Below are 19,708 nucleotides of genomic sequence, written 5' to 3' on the forward strand. Positions count from 1 at the left end.
CATACACTTACTCACTCACTTCATATCATTATACATACATACATACATACAGGTATACATACATGCCTCTTTCTCTAGTCTCTCTCTCTGCTTATACATACATGTATCTACAGGTCTGTCTCTGTGAGTGAGTGAGATTGAGAGTGACAGCATGCAATCTACAAGTGTCGTTGAGAAGTTGTTCCTATTCACTGACTGACTGATTCATTTCATTTCATGCCAAATTTTATCTAAAAAGTTTATTTATATTTTACATAATTATAAAATATTGATTGGTTATTGGCGGGAAGAGAAAAAGGAAATTAAATTAGAAAATCCAAAATTCAAATTCCAATGTAAGTAAAACTGGGAAATGAGTTATTGGCTATGATATTTACATATACATATGGCTCACGAGCTATTGATTGGTTTATATCTCAATATCATTACCAATAACGTCTCACTTTTATTGGAATTTGAAGTTTGGACTTTCCAATTCAATTTCCCTCTGTCTCTTCCCACCAATAACAAATAATCTTAATCCAAATTAAAAAACAAAAATTTTTATACTGTATGCATGTACATTTTATGTACGTATTTACTCTCTAACATCTTTCAAGAATCATGGAAAATTAAAGGTCACATTTCAAGCAGTTAGTGGTCCTCTCCTCCATCAAACTATCACAACACAACTGGGAAATTTCCTTTTGTTCTTTCTTTCTTTCTTTTTAGTTTCACACAATTTTCTGGGTCACCCTAAAAAAATCATCATATGAAAAAGTTCTTTTGATAAGTTTTTTTTTTTTGATGGGATTCGATTTCCTCAAAAGCCATTCACTTATTATGATTGTGTCTTCAACTTCCACAATTTTTTGCTCTACTTTTTAGCTTGAATTCCTACCGAAAATAGGTCCACACTTTTAGTTGGTCCATCCCATTTTAGGCCAAGAAAGAGAATATATTCTCAGCATATTGAATTTGTTTGATATACCACTTCAACATACGTGTGACTAAGGTGTGATATTTCAAACCATGCCCATGAGTTATTTTTGTTTTCTTCCCAAACTACATATTATAATAGCATATGTTGCACTAATTCAACATGTATCAATTCAAACAAACAAACAACCCTATTATTACACTATTTATTTATTTTTTTTTTAAAATAAGAATTGTCAGTGATCTTATTGTTTTTGTAATGGGCCCATCTAGGCCCAATAAGGTTTAATTTTGGGCCAGATGAAGCCCAATTGTTATTTCACACGTGTGCTACGGTCTTTCTAGAACGGAAAAACTATTGATGAGATCGTACATGTTTTGGTGTTCATGTCTCTGCATATTTGATCTGGCTTTGGGAAAATATCGTCTTTTGTTGCATATTATCGTCTTTTGTTTTGGTGTTCATGTCTCTGCATATTATTCTTGTTTTCTTCTGAATTGATGTCATTCCGAATGAGTATTTTGATTCTCATTTGATCTTTTCTTGGCATATCTTATGGAATATAGAACATTTTGGGACCATGAATTGATCGGAGGTAGAAAAGTGAAATTCTGCAGTTCCTTTATTGGTTTTTTTTGTGTTACTGTTGAGTTGCGTGGTGGACGTGGATGATCATCTAATGTTGCATAGGCAAAATTGGCCTTTAATGGAAATAACTATCTTGCTCGCTGGCTTGGAAATTTTCTCGGATTATCTTTCGGGTGTTAATGTGAAATGATATTTGAATCATGTTGTTATTTTGGCTATTTGCAAAGTGTGTTTGTCTGTGTTTTGGGTGTTTAGGAATTGAAATAGGTTTGGATGGGATGTTCTAAATGGGGTGAAAACGTAAGCAAGCATACCTGGATATGAATTCTTCCTAAGTTCTTGGTATGCCTGTTTTACTGCCATTCCTGGTTTGATCTGTTTAAAAGACATTACTGATTACTGAACAACTTTGATGACACCTGATTAGGTAATATAGACAATGTCAAGTGAAAAAATTCCAAAGGAGTTCTTCATCTGGAGCTTCAAATCCAGCCATGACTTCATGTAGTAAAAAGAAAAATGAAGAAGCAACATTTATGGAAGATCTGAGGGATCACATTGATGAATTTATTCATGCTTCCACGGAGGAACACAAAACTTACTTCCAGAAGACTATCAAGAAGGTTTCCAGCTTTCAATTCCTTTAAACTCTGATTTGATGTCAAGCCATTTCTGATCCTAGGAATTTTCTCAGATGTTTGGGATGTCAAAAGTTGTTGCAGAAAGAAATATGGTGAACAGAGAAGTGGAAAGCTTTTTGCCCCTCAGAACAACCGTGGCTGAGTAAGGTGTATTGATTATTGAACCTTACTTGTTTTAGCCTTGCATCTACTATGAGCTTGGAGTGTATTATTGGATTATGGAACGGTATATTAGAGGTTTCATGTTTAAGTTTTAACATTGTATAAACCTAATTGTGTTAATGAGTTACATTGTTCATATCCATTTCTTGTCCACAGAACCCGGTGTATAGAGGTAATTTGTTTGCTTTTAAGGAATGCTTATTATATTTTGTATCCCAGATGTAATTGATTAAATCAATCTGGAGTTATGGCTTTTTTTTTCTTTTTTTCTTTTTTTCATGCATATTTGCAAATGACATATGCAGGAGTAGCAGAGGATGTCTCAATGTAATTTTTACATTTTGGGTTCATCCACATATTTCTGACAATCTTGCAAGGGTATAAATCATTTATTATGCGTTAAGTTGCTTGGAATGTTATCCCAAAGTTGTTATCAGGCTTGACATGAATTTTAGTATATTTAATCATTCAGAAGAGGCTTTTTTCCTAACCATAACCAATAAGAATTTATGATACCATCTGCAAATATATCATTACAAAATGTTGGTTTACTTGTCAAGTATGGTTTATACGTTCCTTGGAGATATCCTATGTATACCATCTGAGGGCATAGAGTATAATCAGGCCTCTGAATTGCAGGGATATATTGGTTTAATCATAGAAATTTTGAATAGTGTATCTTTCAGTGGAAATGTGTATGCATCATCCCTCCCATCTATATTACCAAAATACATATTCACACTATTTTGGTAATATATCCTGGCTTATATGCTCTCATCATGTCTTCTAATTAATTAATGTCTTTTAGTCACTAAACTGACATCATGAAACTTCATTGACTACATTACAATCATTGTAAGCAATATAGGCTACTACTACATGTTGTAGAATATTTTTTCCCCACAAAACTGGTCCTGATAATCTGCCAGCATCCTTCTACTTTGAAGTGAAGAAACATAAATAATTTGAAATAATGAAGTATGTAGGGAAGATAAAATAGACATGATCATAAATAGGGAAATTTAGTTGTTCCTTTGATATCAAAGAGATTACAATCTTGAAGGATTTCAAACAACTTCCTCCAATAAATTGTAGATTATTAGTACATAACACAGCTAGAATGATAATTGAAGGGAAACTACATAATCTAGTGGTTATTAGACAAATTTTGTCTCATGTTAGGAAGAATCACTCTATATTGATTCTTAAGTAGCTGCTGCATTGTGCATATTAAATATATATATCTATAATAATCTTCATGCATCTGAACATAACTGCAATGCATTTCTTTATTCTGTTATAGCTTCTGATTCGTCATCCTGCACGAAAATATAATGATTATTCATTAGTATAACTACAATCCAACATAATATCCAACAAAACACTTTCTGAAGATCTTCTATGGATTGATTTTTTGATTGCATGGCCGTAACAATAACACATTCATGGAATTTTGATGCTTTCAGTGATAGTTATTTCAAATATTAAGGCATGGATTGTAGAATGTACCTTATTTCCTAATTGTCTTGATGCTACCAACTCCTCCAGTGGTAATGTAGTTGGGGAACGGTACTTTACCGCTCTCAATGTATTTAACATCCTCCACTAAGATTTCATAGTGCCTTTTCACTTCTTCAGGGGTCCTCCCGCCAATAGCCCTCGCTACATTCACCCAACGGTCTGGGGTGTCCTTGTCGAACACCGCCAGTGCCATCTCAAAGGCTTTGTTTTCCGCAGCTGACCAAGACCTCATCGAGCTAGACGCCATTTCCAACACTAAATGCTGGAGGGAGTCGCTTTACTGAAAAAAAAAAATATTGAGGGGTCTAGCAAGACTGAGGTCAAGAACTGTCAGCTGAGGATGGTGTAGAAAACAGTGGGAATTGTGAAGTATTTATAGGCTCCAAGGGTAGACATGGGGTTCGAAGTTGTGCTGCTGGTCATGCCAGTTGCCCTTTTCGTATGAACTAGCAAGATATGAGGAATTCTGGTGATTTGTCTCCCTAAGAACCACATCTGGAGTGGGACAAAAGGCAAGTTACTACTACCTTGAAGAATCTCTCGACCGGCATATGAAATTGGTATACAACATTTACCTCCATCATTTGCTGTTCTTGTATAAATCACAATTTGGGAGATTCCTCCTTCTATCATGTAGTGGTAAATGCTCCATATCAACTGACTATACCGTGGAAGGACCAACCAGAAGAATCTCTACAAAGTTCAGAATCTGTATGTATAAAATCTCTTTCATTCTCTACCAGTAAATTTCTTTCTTTTGCACATTACCTCGGGTTTTCTGTAACTATGCACATGTTTAGTTTACTACAATTATAATGCTTCTCCCTTTTTATCAAACATTACTTGGCAAGGATGCATTCCTTCAGACGAAGGCCAAGTGTATGCTATAGAGCCATTTGGTTGAGAAGAATATGAAATGCCTAGCAGAACATATTATTTACACATTGGTTTTTGATATTTTCCTCAATGACGTAAAGGTAAAATGTAGGGGGTTGATCTTCTGCTTATAATAGCTTCCTACATTTCCTTTGATCAATCAGTTTCAAATTATGGTGTTTCTTAAATCTTAATTTACTGCCCTAACTTGGCCTATGTTCATCATATACTTTAACAATGTTGTGCTTATGATGAATAACAGGTGGCTTGGCTGGTTGGATCAACTTTGTCGAAAGGTGATTAGTGGTTGGGATGGAATCTTGAAAGGAGTTGATGGAAGATAAGGTTTTTCATCACCCTGGACCAAGCTACTCTTTCCTTGGTAATATCCACCACTTTGAACTTAACTTGATTCTTGACTGTAATAACAATAATTTACAGATGCAGCAGCTCCTCAATGAAGAGGTAAGAGTGTGATGCAATTGATTCTATCTAGTGTCAAGTGGAGCAGAGCTGAGAGTTTTGTGTGAAGAAAAAGAAATGGTCCTTGGGGCCATTACAGGATTCTCATTCTCATTTTTGTTAGGTCATTCATTCTCATTCTGATATTTTTTATTGAGAATTTTAAAAGGCAAAAATTGGATTTTGAGAATAGATTGTTTAATTAGTTGTTGGTTAGTTATGCAAATGCATGCATTTCGTGTTGGGTTGTTAAAAATCGATGAGGATGGGGAACTAGATGAATGTTTGTTTGATTATACATGATTCTATATATATATATTTGCTCCAATGATTAGATTGAAAGGTACAGCATGTTATTGTCAGAAGAATCTTTGTTGATACGCCCCCACCAAGGCAGAGCTGCCACGGTACATGTTTGTATATAATATTTCGAATAAAAAATATATATATATATATTTTATTTAATGATTATTAAAATTAAAAAGAAAAAAAGAAAGAAAGGTGACCCAAACTCCAAATAAAAGATGTTTAGTTATTATTTATTTATTTAAATCACAATGTGAAGAAAATCAATTTTGTTATTTTAAAGTTTTTCCAATTATAGATAGTGTCTGTTAGCATATGAGTTGAGTGAGCAGCTGTTAGAAGGTTTTCAGAACACAACACAACACAAAGAGTAAGCAACACCAACCATTGATTTTCAATTTCACAGAGAGAGTGATGATAGAAAGAAAGTGGAACGATAATCATTACGCTCCACTCAAAAACCTCCTTCAATTTCTCCAGTTTCCGTACGCCGCCGTGCCTCCGCCGCCCCTGGAGTATCCACGCTCGCCGCCGCTGCCATAACCGCCTCGCCGACCGCCTCCAAATCCACCCTCACGACGTCCGCCGCCGTAACTGCCGCTGCCTCCATAGCCACCATCCCGCCGGGGATAGCTGCCGCCGCCGCCGCTGTTTCCATAACCGCCACCGTCGCGACGAGAACCGCGGAATCCACCGCCATTACTTCCTCCTCCACGTGACTGAGCCTCGTTCACAGTGATGTTGCGGCCGTCGAGATCCTGGCCGTTCATTGCCTCGATCGCATCCCTCATCGCGTGCTCGTCCCTAAAGGTCACGAATCCGAATCCCCTGGACCTTCCTGTCTCCCGATCGTTAATAATCTGCAGAAGAAATCAAATCGAAGAATAACGCAAAGGCGAAGGAACAGGTAACGCAAACCGATCTAGATCGGATCGATCGAAGCCACCGACCTTCGATTCTAAGACTTCACCGTACTGAGCGAATGCTTGCCCCAGCGAATAATCGGTGGTCGCCCAAGCCAAACCACCGACGAAGCATCTGAATTCAACATCCGCTGCCGCCATTGAACAACTTACCTGACAAATTCTTCGCAGGGCTGAGAAAAAAAAAAAAAAAAATCAACAAAGAGATGGTAAGGCGGAAGAAACAGGGCGCCTTATATAGGTGCGGGCAGCGGGCAGTTGGAATTCCCGCGCATTTCTCGCGGTCAGTTACAGGTTTGTGTTAATGCGGTTACAGGGAACGGAACGGAACGGGATTCCGGTAAACGTACATACAATAAGCCCATCTTTTGGCCCAAATCTTTTATGTACTTATTGGGCCTTAATCCAATTTCGATAAGGGAGGGTTTCATTACCTATAGTTAGGATCCGAATTGAATACAATTATACCCAATCCGAAACAATATTCGAATTGGACCCAGATTTAATCCGAAATATAGTTTACAAGACCCGATGAGATCCCAAATAATAGATCGGATCAGGGTCGTATCTCGGGTCGGATCTCCATGGCCATTAGCGCCGGTGAGGGAGCTGGACGTCATCACCGCCGGAAATCTAATCACTCGAATTCGAGCTATGGCGAATTGAATTGACGTACTGAAACCAGCGGATCGGAGGGAGAATTGAAGTTTCGGCTGCGTGGATAAATCCAGCGTCCTGGAAATCGGTACGTCACTTCCTATGATGCTGGAAAGTGTTGAGGCGAATGCTCCGCGGACAATTCATGGCGGCGCAGGAGTCAACGATACGGCTGAGGTACTTCGTCGCACTCTTATATACTTATGTAAATATATCTCAAAGAATAGGAATTCTATGGTGTTTCTGACGAAATTTCCTCGCGCATAACTTGAAGCACGAATGTGCTAATAGAGAATGAATATTTTCGAGCGTAAATTTGTCGAATTCCGCGTGAAGAACACCATAAGTCGTAAATGCCAGTTGAATCAGTTGACAGAGCATTTCTCTCACCGGTAGCTCTTATTTTCTACAGATTCATTCGTTTCCGGCGATATCCATAGATATATTCGAGCGATGTCGGCGATATACGACAACTGGGAACGGATCGTCGGAGCAGCACTGCTCAGAGAACACCTCCGCGAGCTCGCCCGCTCCGCATCCCTCGACAGCATCCGCTTCAACTCCAGGCAGATTTCCGAGTCGTCGCTCAGGTATTCGAACCTCGGATTTCAGTTCACGCGCCGCCAGATTCTCCGAGCAACAGGAAATTTCAGCAACCAAAACCTCATCAAGCGCGGCCGCTCCGGAGATTTCTTCCTCGGAGTCTTCCCTCAACCCTCGCGAGGTCTTTCCAACATTCTGCCTCCAATGTTCCCTCAATTTTCGGATCCAATCGTCGTAAAAAGAGTTGATCTGAAGGTGATCGCTGATCGGGAAGCATATCTGTGGGAATTGAAATTCCTGAGCTGTATTGGGGAATCGAAACAGTTCCCTCTGCTGGGGCATTGCCTGAAGGACAAGGATCACAAATATTTGGTTTACAAGTATATGCCAGAAGGTGATCTGGCCAGTTCTTTGTTCAAGAAGCATCCCGACAAAGATGAATTGATATCCTTGGATTGGATTAAACGTCTGAAGATTGCTGTGGGGGCTGCAGAAGGGCTAGTCTATCTACACCATGAATGCAATCCACCACTAGTCCATGGGTAAATCCGTTTTGCAGTTTATGTTTGTCCTTCAAAATTTCCATTGTATATATATTTCATTGTATTGATTTCTTGTGAATTCTTCCAGGGATGTACAAGCTAGTAGCATTCTGCTGGATAATAACTTCGAAGTAAGATTAGGAAGCTTAAGCCCGACTCAAGAAACCGAAAAACTGGATGATGAAGACGACTGGTTTATAAGGTTAACACATATAGAATGAAACTTCTGTGATAACTTTTGCCACCGAAAACATATTGTCATATAAAATAGCTCTTTGCATATGTATTTCTCATCTCTTTAAATTTAATCACAAGGAATATTTGAGTTGTCACAAGACTGTTATCTAGTAAACTTAGTTACATGATTATTCTTGATAATGGAAGGATTTAAGTTCCAAGCCCTTGAACTAAAACAAATGTGTGTTTCACCGTTGCAGGGATCCTGAAAATGACACATGGGGTACGTCCTAAACTTATTCTTGTACACTAACTACATTTTGAATCTTTTATTCGATCCACTTTAATGGCTTTAAGTTTCCTTTTATTTGAATCCTTAATGCTATGTCTTGCACTTTGATGAAGATCCATACGCTTTTCTTGGTGAAACAAGTAGGTATGGTGGACGTAACATGTGCCCACGACGTATATTGCTTTGGGAAGGTACTGCTTGAGCTAGTGACCGGGAGATTGGACATCAGCAGCACACCCTCGAACGCCACCACGGGTGAGTGGTTGGACAAAACATTCCTGAGGTACATAAGTTTAACAGACGAGGAACTGATGACAAGAATAGTGGATCCTTCATTGATAGTGGATGAGGATTTCCTTAAGGAGGTATGGGGCATGGGCATCATCTCTAAGAGCTGTCTCGATCCCAGACCGGATTGACGGCCCTCGATGAGAGATGTCCATAAGGCTTTGGAAAGACTTACCTCTGTAGAGCAAATGAATCATGGATTGATACTTGCTGCATTGCCTGGTGAGTTATAAAAGAATCCTTTGTATAATTCATATAGTAACAATTAGAATTGGAATAGCAGTGACTAATGGATATGCTGTCTCATTTAAGCCTAAGGCTGAGGTTAGCATTAAAAAAAGAAAGTGTAAGTAGGAATTGGTAAAAACTTAAGGTCCCACCGAGATTTGAACTCGGGTTACTGGATTCAGAGTCCAATGTCCTAACCACTAGACCATGGGACCTGGTTGTGGTAAGAATCCTTAACAATATATTTAATATTTTCTTTGAGTTATAGAATTTACATATAAATATATCATCAATGAATTGATTTAGACTTTTCAGCAGAACATAGACTTGAAAAAAAAACTAATCCCATACAAAATAATTGGATTTTTGTTAAGAATTTTGATCAATTTTTGCATATGGATCGAAATCTAACATGATAATTTATAATAATTCAGGTTGAGATTGAGACTATCAACTCTAACTTAAAATAACCTGTTTGTATGTTTGCCGAATTGCTGGATCAATTTATTATTGTTCGTTGGTGTCAGATCTTCTAACATGTTAATAGAATCATTAAATGTATAAGCAAATAATTTTCGGATAAGTCGGGTTTAAACAGGTCAGATTAAAAACTTGACAAAACACATTCCCATCTCTAGTAGTACACAATTGTAAAAAGAACAGAAGAACCAAAAGAACACGAATGTCTTAGCCAAAGGATTCGATCAGTGTGTATATAGATATATCCTTGTCTGAACAGTTCTTCGCAAATAAAACAGTCTTGAAAAACAAAAAATTATCCTGGCATCAAAATCCATAGTTGGTTTCTAGTGAATCACATCTGTTGAATGAATCTCATAATCGCAGTGTGGAGTCCCAACAATTAGAGGCCAATGCGGCATATCGGGTTTCTTTTAATGAGACTCAGATCGACCTGCAATGCCGGCAAAACCAAATCGATAATGCACCTTAAAAAGGATGTATGTAATGGAATATGAACTGTTCATATGCCGGCATTTCATTTTACCTTGTGGCCGAAGAGATCTCTGATGTTATCGATCCCATAAAGTATCATTGTGGGTCTGGTAAGATAAGTAGAAGCAACAAATATTAACGAGACCCCAAAATTATGAAGAATCGATTTATTTACCAAAACAATCACAAGAAGGAATGATCAATATAATAAATGATACAATAACAAGCATCTTTTCAGATGGAAGGGTTGGGTCCGTTACCTTTCAAGGGAAAGCCCCCAAGCAATCACTTGAACATCTTGGGGAAGCCCCATAGGAAGTAGCATTTCAGGTCTGAACATCCCAGAATTCCCGACTTCCACCCATTTTTGTAGACCTTCGTGATAACTGAAGATAGTGTATGTTTGTATTAGTTGGTATCATTACATCATTCATCGTATGTACCAATAGCTGGCAATATTTAGTAGTTACCTGAAGATTTCCATACTCGGTTCAGTATATGGATTGTAGGCAGGCTTGAACTTAAGCTCGGACATCCCTGAAATAAAGAGATTTGAGGACCACATTCAGAACTAGCAACATATTGAGAAAGATCAGTTTATGGGAGAAAATAAACTGATGGATTGAGTAAATGAGACGGAATTAATCACCCAGACGAGAAAAGAAGTCTTCGAGAACTCCTATCAGGTGTCCGAGGGTGAGACCTCTATCGCATATTAAGCCTATGGAGGAGAACCAGTAAGTTTTGAAACAGAGAAAACAATAGGAGCATGCATCATAAATAAATACTAGTTCATTTGCTATCGTTATGGTTATATCAAAATGGACATTGAAGAGAATGGGCGATTGTGAAATGAAATTTTTTATAACAATGTATAATCTAGAGCTTCAATTATCATGTGAGGTGAATATGGAAGCATTGACATGGGTAGGCCCCATTGGAAAACTTCCATTAAGCTTTCAACTGTAGCACTATGCACAATATCGGAATTATTTTGATTAACTGCATCAGTTATGAGTCAAATACCTTCTATCTGGTGGAATTCTGCTAGATGAGTGCGATCTACAGCTTCATTTCTGAAAACTCGATCTATTGAATAATATCTTTTTGGAGCAAAACCTCCCTGGCAAGAAGAAACATATGTTATCAGGGCTTGAGATGCATCTCCACCCATAAAATGTTATAGGGGATATATATAATACCACACATCATACTAGGAATAAAAAAGAAAAACTAGAAATGAATTGAAGCCATATAATACTTATCTTGGAGAGGTTCTAGGAACTCGAATTTAGAAGTTTAAATATTTTTTGAAAAAATAATAAAAATGAAGTGAATTGAATGGGAACATGACTGACAAAGCAAAAGGAAAAGAAGTGGAGCACAGACAATTAGAAGTGAACAAATAAGGAAGGTTACCGCACAAACAAAATTAATTACAATAAAATTATAATTGGCAGGAAGGAAAAACGAAAGATGTGAGCCATGTTGCCCAAAACTAGTAGAGAGAACATAACAATACGAGTTTAAGTAAAGCTAACCTGAGCAAGTGCATACAGCATCCTGGAGGAAACAGCAGTAGTGTGAGTTCGCAAAAGATTCTTATCTGATTCTTCTCTCTTCCAATCATATCCATATCTAGCAGAAATAAATGATTAATCGTTAAATGCAAGAATAAAGTAACTAAACATGTACGTGTCCATGTGGATGCACAAGGTGGGGTATGCATTGCTTACCCCCTGGAGCCATAGCCACCAGATTCATGAATTTTTTTAACTCGTGCAACGTAATCTTCAGGCAGCCTTCTTGTGGTTGCAGGCTCTGTAAATTACAAACCCATAAAAAATTGATGCAAAATATTAAAAGATAGAAGATGGAATTTAGAACAAACCTTTCAGAAAGAAAGTGTCATGTGAATCCCGAGCTGGATGTTGTTGGGGTTGGAAAAGTGCATCAAAATTCCAGAAGCTGCAAAGCAGACAAAAAAAAATTGTTGCAAAAAACAAACAAGGTTTCAAGTAAGAATATAAACGGACAAGTATAGAAATTAACAGTGACAAGGGTTCTTCTTTTACCCATATTCTTTTATGGTGTGTTTGTTTGGGGGATTGGATTGGATTTACACTATTCATCCAATTTTTTCCCTCCAAAAACATCAAATCAAACATCTATTTTTTATTTTTTATATTATACTAAAAATTAATTTTATATTCAAAACATCACATCAATACCTATTTATATCCCATCATACAACTATTCAAATTCAAAAATTTTACTATTCAAATCCCAACTCAAAATCCAAACCCTCAAACAAACACACCCTTAGTAAAACATATATATATTATTCCAGTTTACTGGTACTTTGGTTTTGTAGTAACTTGATTGTTAAGCTCAAATAAGATTGTGCAGCTGTAGAATTATAAGTAACTCAGTAAAGCTGCATATTATACCGTCTAGTTTTGAACTACCTAATCAGTTATATCTTTTAGGTAACTATATAATTTCCTGGAAAACAGATCAGGGAGCTAACTTTTCATTGCACGATAAAAGCACATGAATGTGTACCTGCTTTCCACAAAATTATTTGTTGGCATCTCTTCAAACCTGTATGCATGGAAGAACAAATTGCAATAACAGACACAAATGGATATTGTATTAAAAGGATGAGCATTAGCAATCTTACCCCATTTGAAGAAATATCATCTTAATCTGGCGTCTCACCTGCAACAAATTTGAATCAAAATAGAAACAGTAAAAATCAGGCACAGCATTGATCTGTATGTAAAATGAGCATTTATAGATGACTGCACCAACAAAATCAGGCAGATTTATCATTTCATCAAATGTGACGACTAAATCTTTGGAGCAGGTTTTTTCAATTTCCTCCATCAATTGATCAGAAGGTTGATAAGTATAACACAGCAAAAAAAATAATAAATAATAATAATATCATTAGATGTCTGGTGAAAGTTTCAGCAGAACTTCTTATTACTTTCTTTTAAGGAAAATAAAAGCAAGAACTTACAAGCCATTTATAGAAATAATGATCTTTACTAGCAAATAGCATGAGCATATATATGATACTAATCATCATTCGCATAATGATAACACAATCTTCACAATAGTCCACTTGCACATATTAATTGAAGATTTGATTACGAAAAATAAAAATGATTTGACTACGAAAAATAAAATAAAAATGAGTTGACTACGAAAAAAAAGAGACTAGTCTTAAATCTCAGTTATTGAAAATAAAGGCCAAATAAATAACTTTATGGATGTGACAGAATAATTTTATACAACGATAGTGGCCATGCCTTGAGTAATGGATGGAGACAGCCGCCTTCAGTTGGCTGGCCTTTAGCAAGGAAGTTGTACTCTTTAAACTCAAGTTCCTTCCATTCACCCCTTTATAAGAAAATGAAAGGATTAAGCATCAGATGATAGCTGCATTACAACTATGATTAGACAGAGCTCTATTTGCAACCAAAAATGGACTATTGAGACTGAAGACCTTAACATTTTTCATTTTTCCATTTTTGGTACATATTGTATTAACCCTTTAATATAATTTTTTAAAAGAAAATTAAATAGATAGATTACCTTTGTAGATTCTCACGAGTTAAATCAGTGGCCACCTTTTTCCTTTTTGGAGCATATTTCGGACCCTTCTTTACAGAATAGCCTTTCCATGTCCTTCCATTGGAAAAAAGGGGTATGATTGATTAACAATAAACAGAGTAGAGCAGTGGATGTTGAAGTGACATTAGGACTGATACAAGGAAAAGGAAGATTGAAAATGAAAACCAAAGGCAGGTAATTACTGGGGAGTAATGAGTTTTCTTCGCTTCAAAGCATCAATGTCTTCAGAACCAACAGCCTGTAATTTAAGAGCAATATCAATTGACAATCAATAAATTGTTAATCACATTGGTTTGATATTGCACATCTTGTATATCATCAATTGATAAATCCAATAATGATACAACATACAAAGAGCATCATTGAGCTCCAAGTAAATTTCTTGCTCACTAATCTCATTGAAACTCTCTACAGAAATATAACTCAGTTTCCAGTGTTACACTACCTAAACATTAATAATAAGCCACAAACATAGATGCAGAAGAGTAATAAATTCATTGCGCACAGTTTTTTTACACTCGTATTTATAAAAAAAATACAGAAGAATAAATAGAAACTCTTTCAAAGTGTTATACAATGTATGCCTGCACAAATCATTGGATGTCGTGAAAATATCATTGACAAGGTCCATAAGAACACATTCAAGCTTAATTGATATATAACACACAATGGAAGTTTCTATATACATTCCTCAAGAGATTCAGCTGAGAGAACTTTGCTGCAATCAAGCAAAGCATAATAACATGATAGTTTGGCATCCTAATAGACTAACACATGCAAAAGCACTTAACTGTAGAAACATGTAGCCATGTGCATTCCATGTGATATTCACTTTCATGCTAATTATTATTCAAATGGAAAGAAGGCACTCAAAAAGCGCAACACACCTCACCAGCCTGAATCTGTACAAGCAATTCTTTCACTCTGTCCTCAACATGTTGAACCTATACCAAATCACAAAACCAAGATTAATTCAGCATGTTGAGGATTATGATCTTTGTTTGAGACAAGGACATACATGAAATAAAATATATATGATAAAATAGCCATTTAGCCTTCTTGAACGATATGGTGTTACCAATCCTTATCAAGACCATATAAAATACTGTATGAACACCTAGAATAGCTACCTTGGTGTGCATCAAAAGTTAGGTGTGTTCCTATGTGTTTTCAAACTTGGTTTTTTTCATTATGCATGCTACAAGAAATTTTTTTATCAATTCCTTGTTATTTAAAATGTCACATAAATTTTTTTTTTAAAAAAAATACCATGTTTACTATTCAAAACATCACACCAAAAGCCTATTCTCCATTAAAAGCATTACATGAAAACACCTCAAGACACAAAGGAACAAACCCTTAATTCCCCAAAACAAACTTATCATTCTATAACTTCTAATTTCCCTAAATCTATTCTTATAAATATTGATGCAATTGAATTACTAATACTTCTAAGAAAATTAAAATTTTCATCAGACATTTTGGAAATACAGGTGTCCAAAGATGCATGGCCATGTGTAAATTTTCAATGACATGCATTCTAATGGGACAGCATAGTTGAGTCAGGTTACATCTCCTAAGGTTCATTAGAGTTAGCTTTAGTCGGCATTACCTTCCTTGAAACTTTCAACTTGCCCATTTCAATCCATTTGTTTTTTATGGCCTGTGTGCTGCCAATTTTGAACATGGAGGACTTCAATTTTTCCTGTGTCCAACAAATCATGATGTAAACATATGAAACAGAATAAACTATCAAACTTATGCATGATTCAGCAAATAAGGTAAGAACTAAATTCAACAGTTCGAAGAAGTTCAATATTTAAATATTGACATACAGTTGCTGGTATAATAATGTTATAGGCCAAGATACTACAGAAAGAGATATGAAAACAAGAACTGCCACAAAAAAATGGCAAACAAATGAAAAAAAGGTAGCCCTGAGTTCTTTTCCAGAAACCAAACAGACCAGGTTACTACTTACCTCAATATCATCTGGCAAACGTGAAGCAACAATTTTCTGCAAAAGAAGCACCAAACCATAAGGCATCCCCATTCCTCAAGCAGACCAATTCAAAGAATGAAATTTTATCTATTCATTTAACTACCTGCAACTCTTCTCGTGTGATACCTTCTGGAGGCACAGCTAAAAATAGTTGTACTTCAGGAGATCCATATTTAGCATACAGTTCCCCCTCATTGGTGAGCACCCATTTTTCCCTCTTGATATCCTGAACAATTGTTAGAAAACACAAAACTCGTCAACATAAAAGCATCGGTATCGAACGAACAGTAATTCAACATGAAACAGATTGGATCCAAATCTGTATTGGTATGCAGAAACTCAAAACCCGATATAGGATAACAATATCAGTACTAGAAGTGTCTCCACATTTATTGCCTTTAATCTCGAATAATCGGATGCATACGATGTCAGTTACAAAGTAGGTGAAAAAAAATTTCCAAAATGGAGAATATTAAACTAAAGCAAATGACCTGAGCATCGACGAGACGAAACCCGTTGAGGCTTTTGATAACATTGACGAGCTCATCGTGGCTGATTCCTTTCACCTCCGCAAAATTTCCAGAATCCGAAATCTCCTCGTTGTTTTCTAGATATCCAAGCACCGCTTCTTCCGCCATTGGTTCTCGACGGCGGTGGGGGAGCAGCAGCAGCAGAATTCAGGCCGCCGCGATTCCAAGCAGCGAGGGTATTAGCCTAAAAACCTTAATTCAGAAATAGGTCATAAAGGAATTACAGAAGACTCATACCAGCGGAATATTTCAGCGCTTACTTCACCAGACAAAACAAAGTCGCCATTCATAACCACTATTTCGGTACGATTTTAAGGTGGGGATATAATTTTACGAAAAAAAATATATAAAAAATATTATCTTCTTTTACAATCTATCTAATTTTTTATATTAAAAATATATTTATAGCTTACAAAATATATTACAAATGGAGTTATATTTATATTACACAATAATAATGAAATTATTTTAAAAAAATATTTATTAATTTTTTATATATAAATACAATGACATTTATATTTTAAATATTAAGGGATGTTTGGCAAATAGCTTTTCGAAAAATTTTTAGCTTATAGAAAAGTTTTAGGTGTTTGACCCGTCAAAAAGTTAATTTAGGTGTTTGGTAAATTAGCTTTTTGGACTGAAAAGCTAACTTACCAGTGTTTTAAAATAGTTTTTTTTTTTAGTAAAAGCATTTTTATTCCTTCTTATATGTTTTTAAAAATTTATTGTGCATTATACACAAATAAATATATTTTGATTATTTATTAATTATATTATAATATTTTATTATAATATAATTTTATTTTTATAAATTTAAAATAATTAATTTTTATATAAAATTATTTTAATTGTAAAATATATAAATTTATTAAAATCAACATAAAATATAAATTATAAATATTAATAATTTATTTTTATATTACAATTACATTATATAAATTTTAAACTAAAAATAAATTAAATAAATTAAATTTATTAAAAATTATAAATATAATGAACTAATCCATAACTAACATAATAAATATGTACATGAAAATTTTTTTATTTTATATTTTACATTATTTTCAATAAAAAAAATTATTTATATATTTTAATAAAAATATATTATTTTTTAAAATTTAACTGTAATAAAAATAAATACTTTTATAATTTTTAATAACTAATAACAAAAAAATTAAATATTCTAAACTCAAAAGAACATAATTGAATATATCATAAACAAAAATAAAATAGAAATATCCTCAATTGTCATTTTATGTATAAAAAACTAATATCAAACAGTTGTTTTACCAAACATTTTAATACAAACCGCTAACCGAATAAGCTAGTCAAACCAGCTAATTAAATCAGCTAATAGTTATCAGCTAATTGAATCAGCTAACAGTTGTTAGCTATTAGCTAATTGTCAAACACGCCCCAAATACCAGGAAGCACAAACCAAATGACAACATTGCAAACCAAATGACAACATTGCAACGAGACGAAGAAATATTCAATTTGATAATTTGCACAAAAAAATTCTGCATAATTTTTCTTTTTTAAAAAATGAAACATATGTTAAAACTCATAATTTATATATTTTTATTTTAATTAAATTATTTAATTATTTTAATTTTAATTTTAATTTATAATTATTTTTACTAATAAAGTAATCACAATTGTATAATAATATTGATAGTGGGTAAAAAATAGTGATAATTGTATAATAATAATAAAAATATAAATAATTTTATAATGATATAATTATTTATAAAAATAAAACTAAAAAAATGATAAAGTATTACTACAGATGAGTAATATATAAATGTTTTATTTGCTAAACTAAATAAATGAGACAATTTAATTGGTATTCTTTAAAAAAATAAATAATACTCAAATATTTAAACGAACATTTGTAGTGTAGACAAAACCACGGACTTTAATTAAAATATAAACAAAAATACTTTTTAAGTGACAGATTTAAAAAATAAAATAAAAATGAACACGAGTAATTGGACTTGCCCAACCGGTTTGGAACCGGCGGTTCTCCGGTTTCAAGAAGGAGAAAAAAAGGAAGAAATGAAGGAAGGAAAGAATGGGGAAGAAGAAGAGCGAGGAAGAACCAGGTGCGGTGCGGCGGCTGTGGATGTGCGGAGAAAGGAAGAACCTGGTGCAGTGCGGCGCCGGCGGCTGTGGGGGTGTGAAGTTTTGATTAGGGCAAATATTATAAATAAACTAATAAAATGTACATTTATAATTAACAGAAGCCGCTTGGACAAATCTAAAATAAATAAATTAATAACAATAATAATAATTTAGGTTTAGGGTTTAAGCTGGAGTTCCCTTTCGCATCGTCGTCTTGAAACCACTGAACTGAAGCTCCAATGGCGTCGCATTGCAAATTTGCTTCCCTAATAAGCAGAAGGGTTGTCAGCTCTGTCCAGGTTGCACGCGGCAAAGCTGCAGTTCCAAAACCCGCAATTGCCTCCGCCTTCCCTTCTTCATACAGTAAATGTCCTGTTACTACTTCAAGGTACAATCATCGAACTTATCTTACCTCGGTGAAGTTAATTTCTTTGCCTCTTGTGTAACCATATTCAAAGCATCTTCCTCACTCCTTAATGTTGCCAATCGTTATGTTTATTTTTATCTAGTTTCGCTATGCCAAACCGACATAGTAAAGAGATTTGCTTTGTGTTGTGAAGGTTCGCCTGTGTGGTGATAAGTCTGGAAACAATGCTTCCACTCCATAGTGCAATTGCATCATCTCGATTGAAATCCAATATCGCCATGGATACCACCTGTTGGAGTTGGCTTTCTCGAGGTCATACTTTTAACATTTCCTTTAGTTGCTGTTATTACTAATTGAAAACTTTCTACCGTTTTATTGTATCTGCTCTAAATCATTACATTAAAAAGGAAACTAAAGTGGTGAAGACTTGTTTAGTATAGAGATGAAACTACATGCCCTTCACTTTTCAGGGGCTTAGCCATTTCTTCTGCATGATCTGTTGTATTTCCCACTGATCTTTCGTTTTGTGTCCTCTCTATTCTTTAGATTTTGCAGTTCCCCGGTGAAGAAAGATCCGGACAACCTTGCATTAGCCAGACTTGGCTTGAACCAATCAAAGCTTGCAAGTTATTTTAGCTAACACTTCCATGGTTGGCACCCCCTTGCATATCATATTGTAATTACGTGGTTCTACATTAGAAACTTTCATCCCTTTGGAAGAACTTGTATTGGTGGTCATCACTCATTACCTCCATCCAAGGATGAGAGCAATCTTATCACAGAACCAAGAAACATGGCTGATGCCTATTTCCATACAAATTGAACCATTTTGTTCTATTTCTCAGTACTGTCTAGTTATGGATTTCGATTATGTGCTCAGTAGCAACATGCTATTGAGCCAGTCCTTGCTAATCTATTATTGCTTTTAGTATAAAATAACAAAATGAAACATGTATGTGTG

At 35.2% G+C, this 19,708-nt stretch overlaps 5 protein-coding genes, 1 long non-coding RNA gene and 1 other non-coding gene across 12 annotated transcripts; 3 read left to right on the forward strand and 4 right to left on the reverse strand.

Moving 5' to 3' along the window:
* The first annotated feature begins 60 nt into the window (after nt 1-60).
* Nucleotides 61-5,487, forward strand: LOC127262158 (uncharacterized). 5 transcript variants are annotated; one of them, XR_007841075.1, is made up of 6 exons: nt 61-1,849; nt 1,935-2,130; nt 2,202-2,295; nt 3,949-4,542; nt 4,970-5,089; nt 5,149-5,487. It is a non-coding gene; the product is annotated as an uncharacterized LOC127262158 (long non-coding RNA). The 5 variants fall into 5 exon arrangements; XR_007841076.1 differs by having other exon boundaries at nt 4,970-5,052; XR_007841078.1 differs by having other exon boundaries at nt 3,949-4,391; nt 4,469-4,542; nt 4,970-5,487.
* On the reverse strand, nt 3,510-4,078 carry LOC127262155 (transcription factor RADIALIS-like). Its single transcript, XM_051290697.1, has 2 exons — nt 3,820-4,078; nt 3,510-3,629 (listed from the first exon to the last, which is right to left on the reverse strand). Exon 1 carries the CDS (start codon nt 4,076-4,078, stop codon nt 3,821-3,823), a length of 258 nt encoding a protein of 85 aa, XP_051146654.1. The 3' UTR covers nt 3,510-3,629; nt 3,820.
* Nucleotides 5,488-5,753: 266 nt separating the features above from the next.
* LOC127262501 (glycine-rich RNA-binding, abscisic acid-inducible protein-like) lies at nt 5,754-6,587 on the reverse strand. Its single transcript, XM_051291207.1, has 2 exons — nt 6,426-6,587; nt 5,754-6,335 (listed from the first exon to the last, which is right to left on the reverse strand). Exons 1-2 carry the CDS (start codon nt 6,537-6,539, stop codon nt 5,943-5,945), a joined length of 507 nt encoding a protein of 168 aa, XP_051147164.1. The 5' UTR covers nt 6,540-6,587; the 3' UTR covers nt 5,754-5,942.
* Nucleotides 6,588-6,972: 385 nt separating this feature from the next.
* Nucleotides 6,973-9,418, forward strand: LOC127262693 (probable LRR receptor-like serine/threonine-protein kinase At2g16250). 2 transcript variants are annotated; one of them, XM_051291497.1, is made up of 5 exons: nt 6,973-7,232; nt 7,468-8,140; nt 8,229-8,342; nt 8,578-8,600; nt 8,754-9,418. In XM_051291497.1, the coding sequence occupies exons 2-5, from the start codon at nt 7,509-7,511 to the stop codon at nt 9,026-9,028; spliced, it is 1,044 nt and encodes a 347-aa protein (XP_051147454.1). In that variant the 5' UTR covers nt 6,973-7,232; nt 7,468-7,508; the 3' UTR covers nt 9,029-9,418. The 2 variants fall into 2 exon arrangements, with proteins under 2 accessions (XP_051147454.1, XP_051147455.1); XM_051291498.1 differs by having other exon boundaries at nt 8,723-8,944.
* On the reverse strand, nt 9,269-9,340 carry TRNAQ-CUG (transfer RNA glutamine (anticodon CUG)). Its single transcript has one exon. It is a non-coding gene; the product is annotated as a tRNA-Gln (tRNA).
* A 373-nt stretch (nt 9,419-9,791) lies between the features above and the next one.
* On the reverse strand, nt 9,792-16,504 carry LOC127262689 (phenylalanine--tRNA ligase alpha subunit, cytoplasmic). The gene is made up of 19 exons (XM_051291492.1): nt 16,215-16,504; nt 15,827-15,949; nt 15,703-15,738; nt 15,334-15,426; nt 14,609-14,665; nt 13,904-13,959; nt 13,683-13,775; nt 13,397-13,487; nt 12,763-12,800; nt 12,645-12,683; nt 11,971-12,047; nt 11,816-11,900; nt 11,621-11,717; nt 11,106-11,202; nt 10,729-10,800; nt 10,550-10,616; nt 10,340-10,465; nt 10,132-10,186; nt 9,792-10,038 (listed from the first exon to the last, which is right to left on the reverse strand). The coding sequence occupies exons 1-19, from the start codon at nt 16,359-16,361 to the stop codon at nt 9,988-9,990; spliced, it is 1,500 nt and encodes a 499-aa protein (XP_051147449.1). The 5' UTR covers nt 16,362-16,504; the 3' UTR covers nt 9,792-9,987.
* Nucleotides 16,505-18,321: 1,817 nt separating this feature from the next.
* Nucleotides 18,322-19,704, forward strand: LOC127262696 (uncharacterized). The gene is made up of 3 exons (XM_051291504.1): nt 18,322-18,768; nt 18,941-19,059; nt 19,294-19,704. Exons 1-3 carry the CDS (start codon nt 18,620-18,622, stop codon nt 19,311-19,313), a joined length of 288 nt encoding a protein of 95 aa, XP_051147461.1. The 5' UTR covers nt 18,322-18,619; the 3' UTR covers nt 19,314-19,704.
* The last annotated feature ends 4 nt before the right edge of the window (nt 19,705-19,708 follow it).

Source organism: Andrographis paniculata, unplaced genomic scaffold (genome assembly GCF_009805555.1).
Source record: "Andrographis paniculata isolate CXL003 unplaced genomic scaffold, ASM980555v1 Contig65END, whole genome shotgun sequence".
Lineage (NCBI taxonomy): Eukaryota > Viridiplantae > Streptophyta > Magnoliopsida > Lamiales > Acanthaceae > Andrographis > Andrographis paniculata.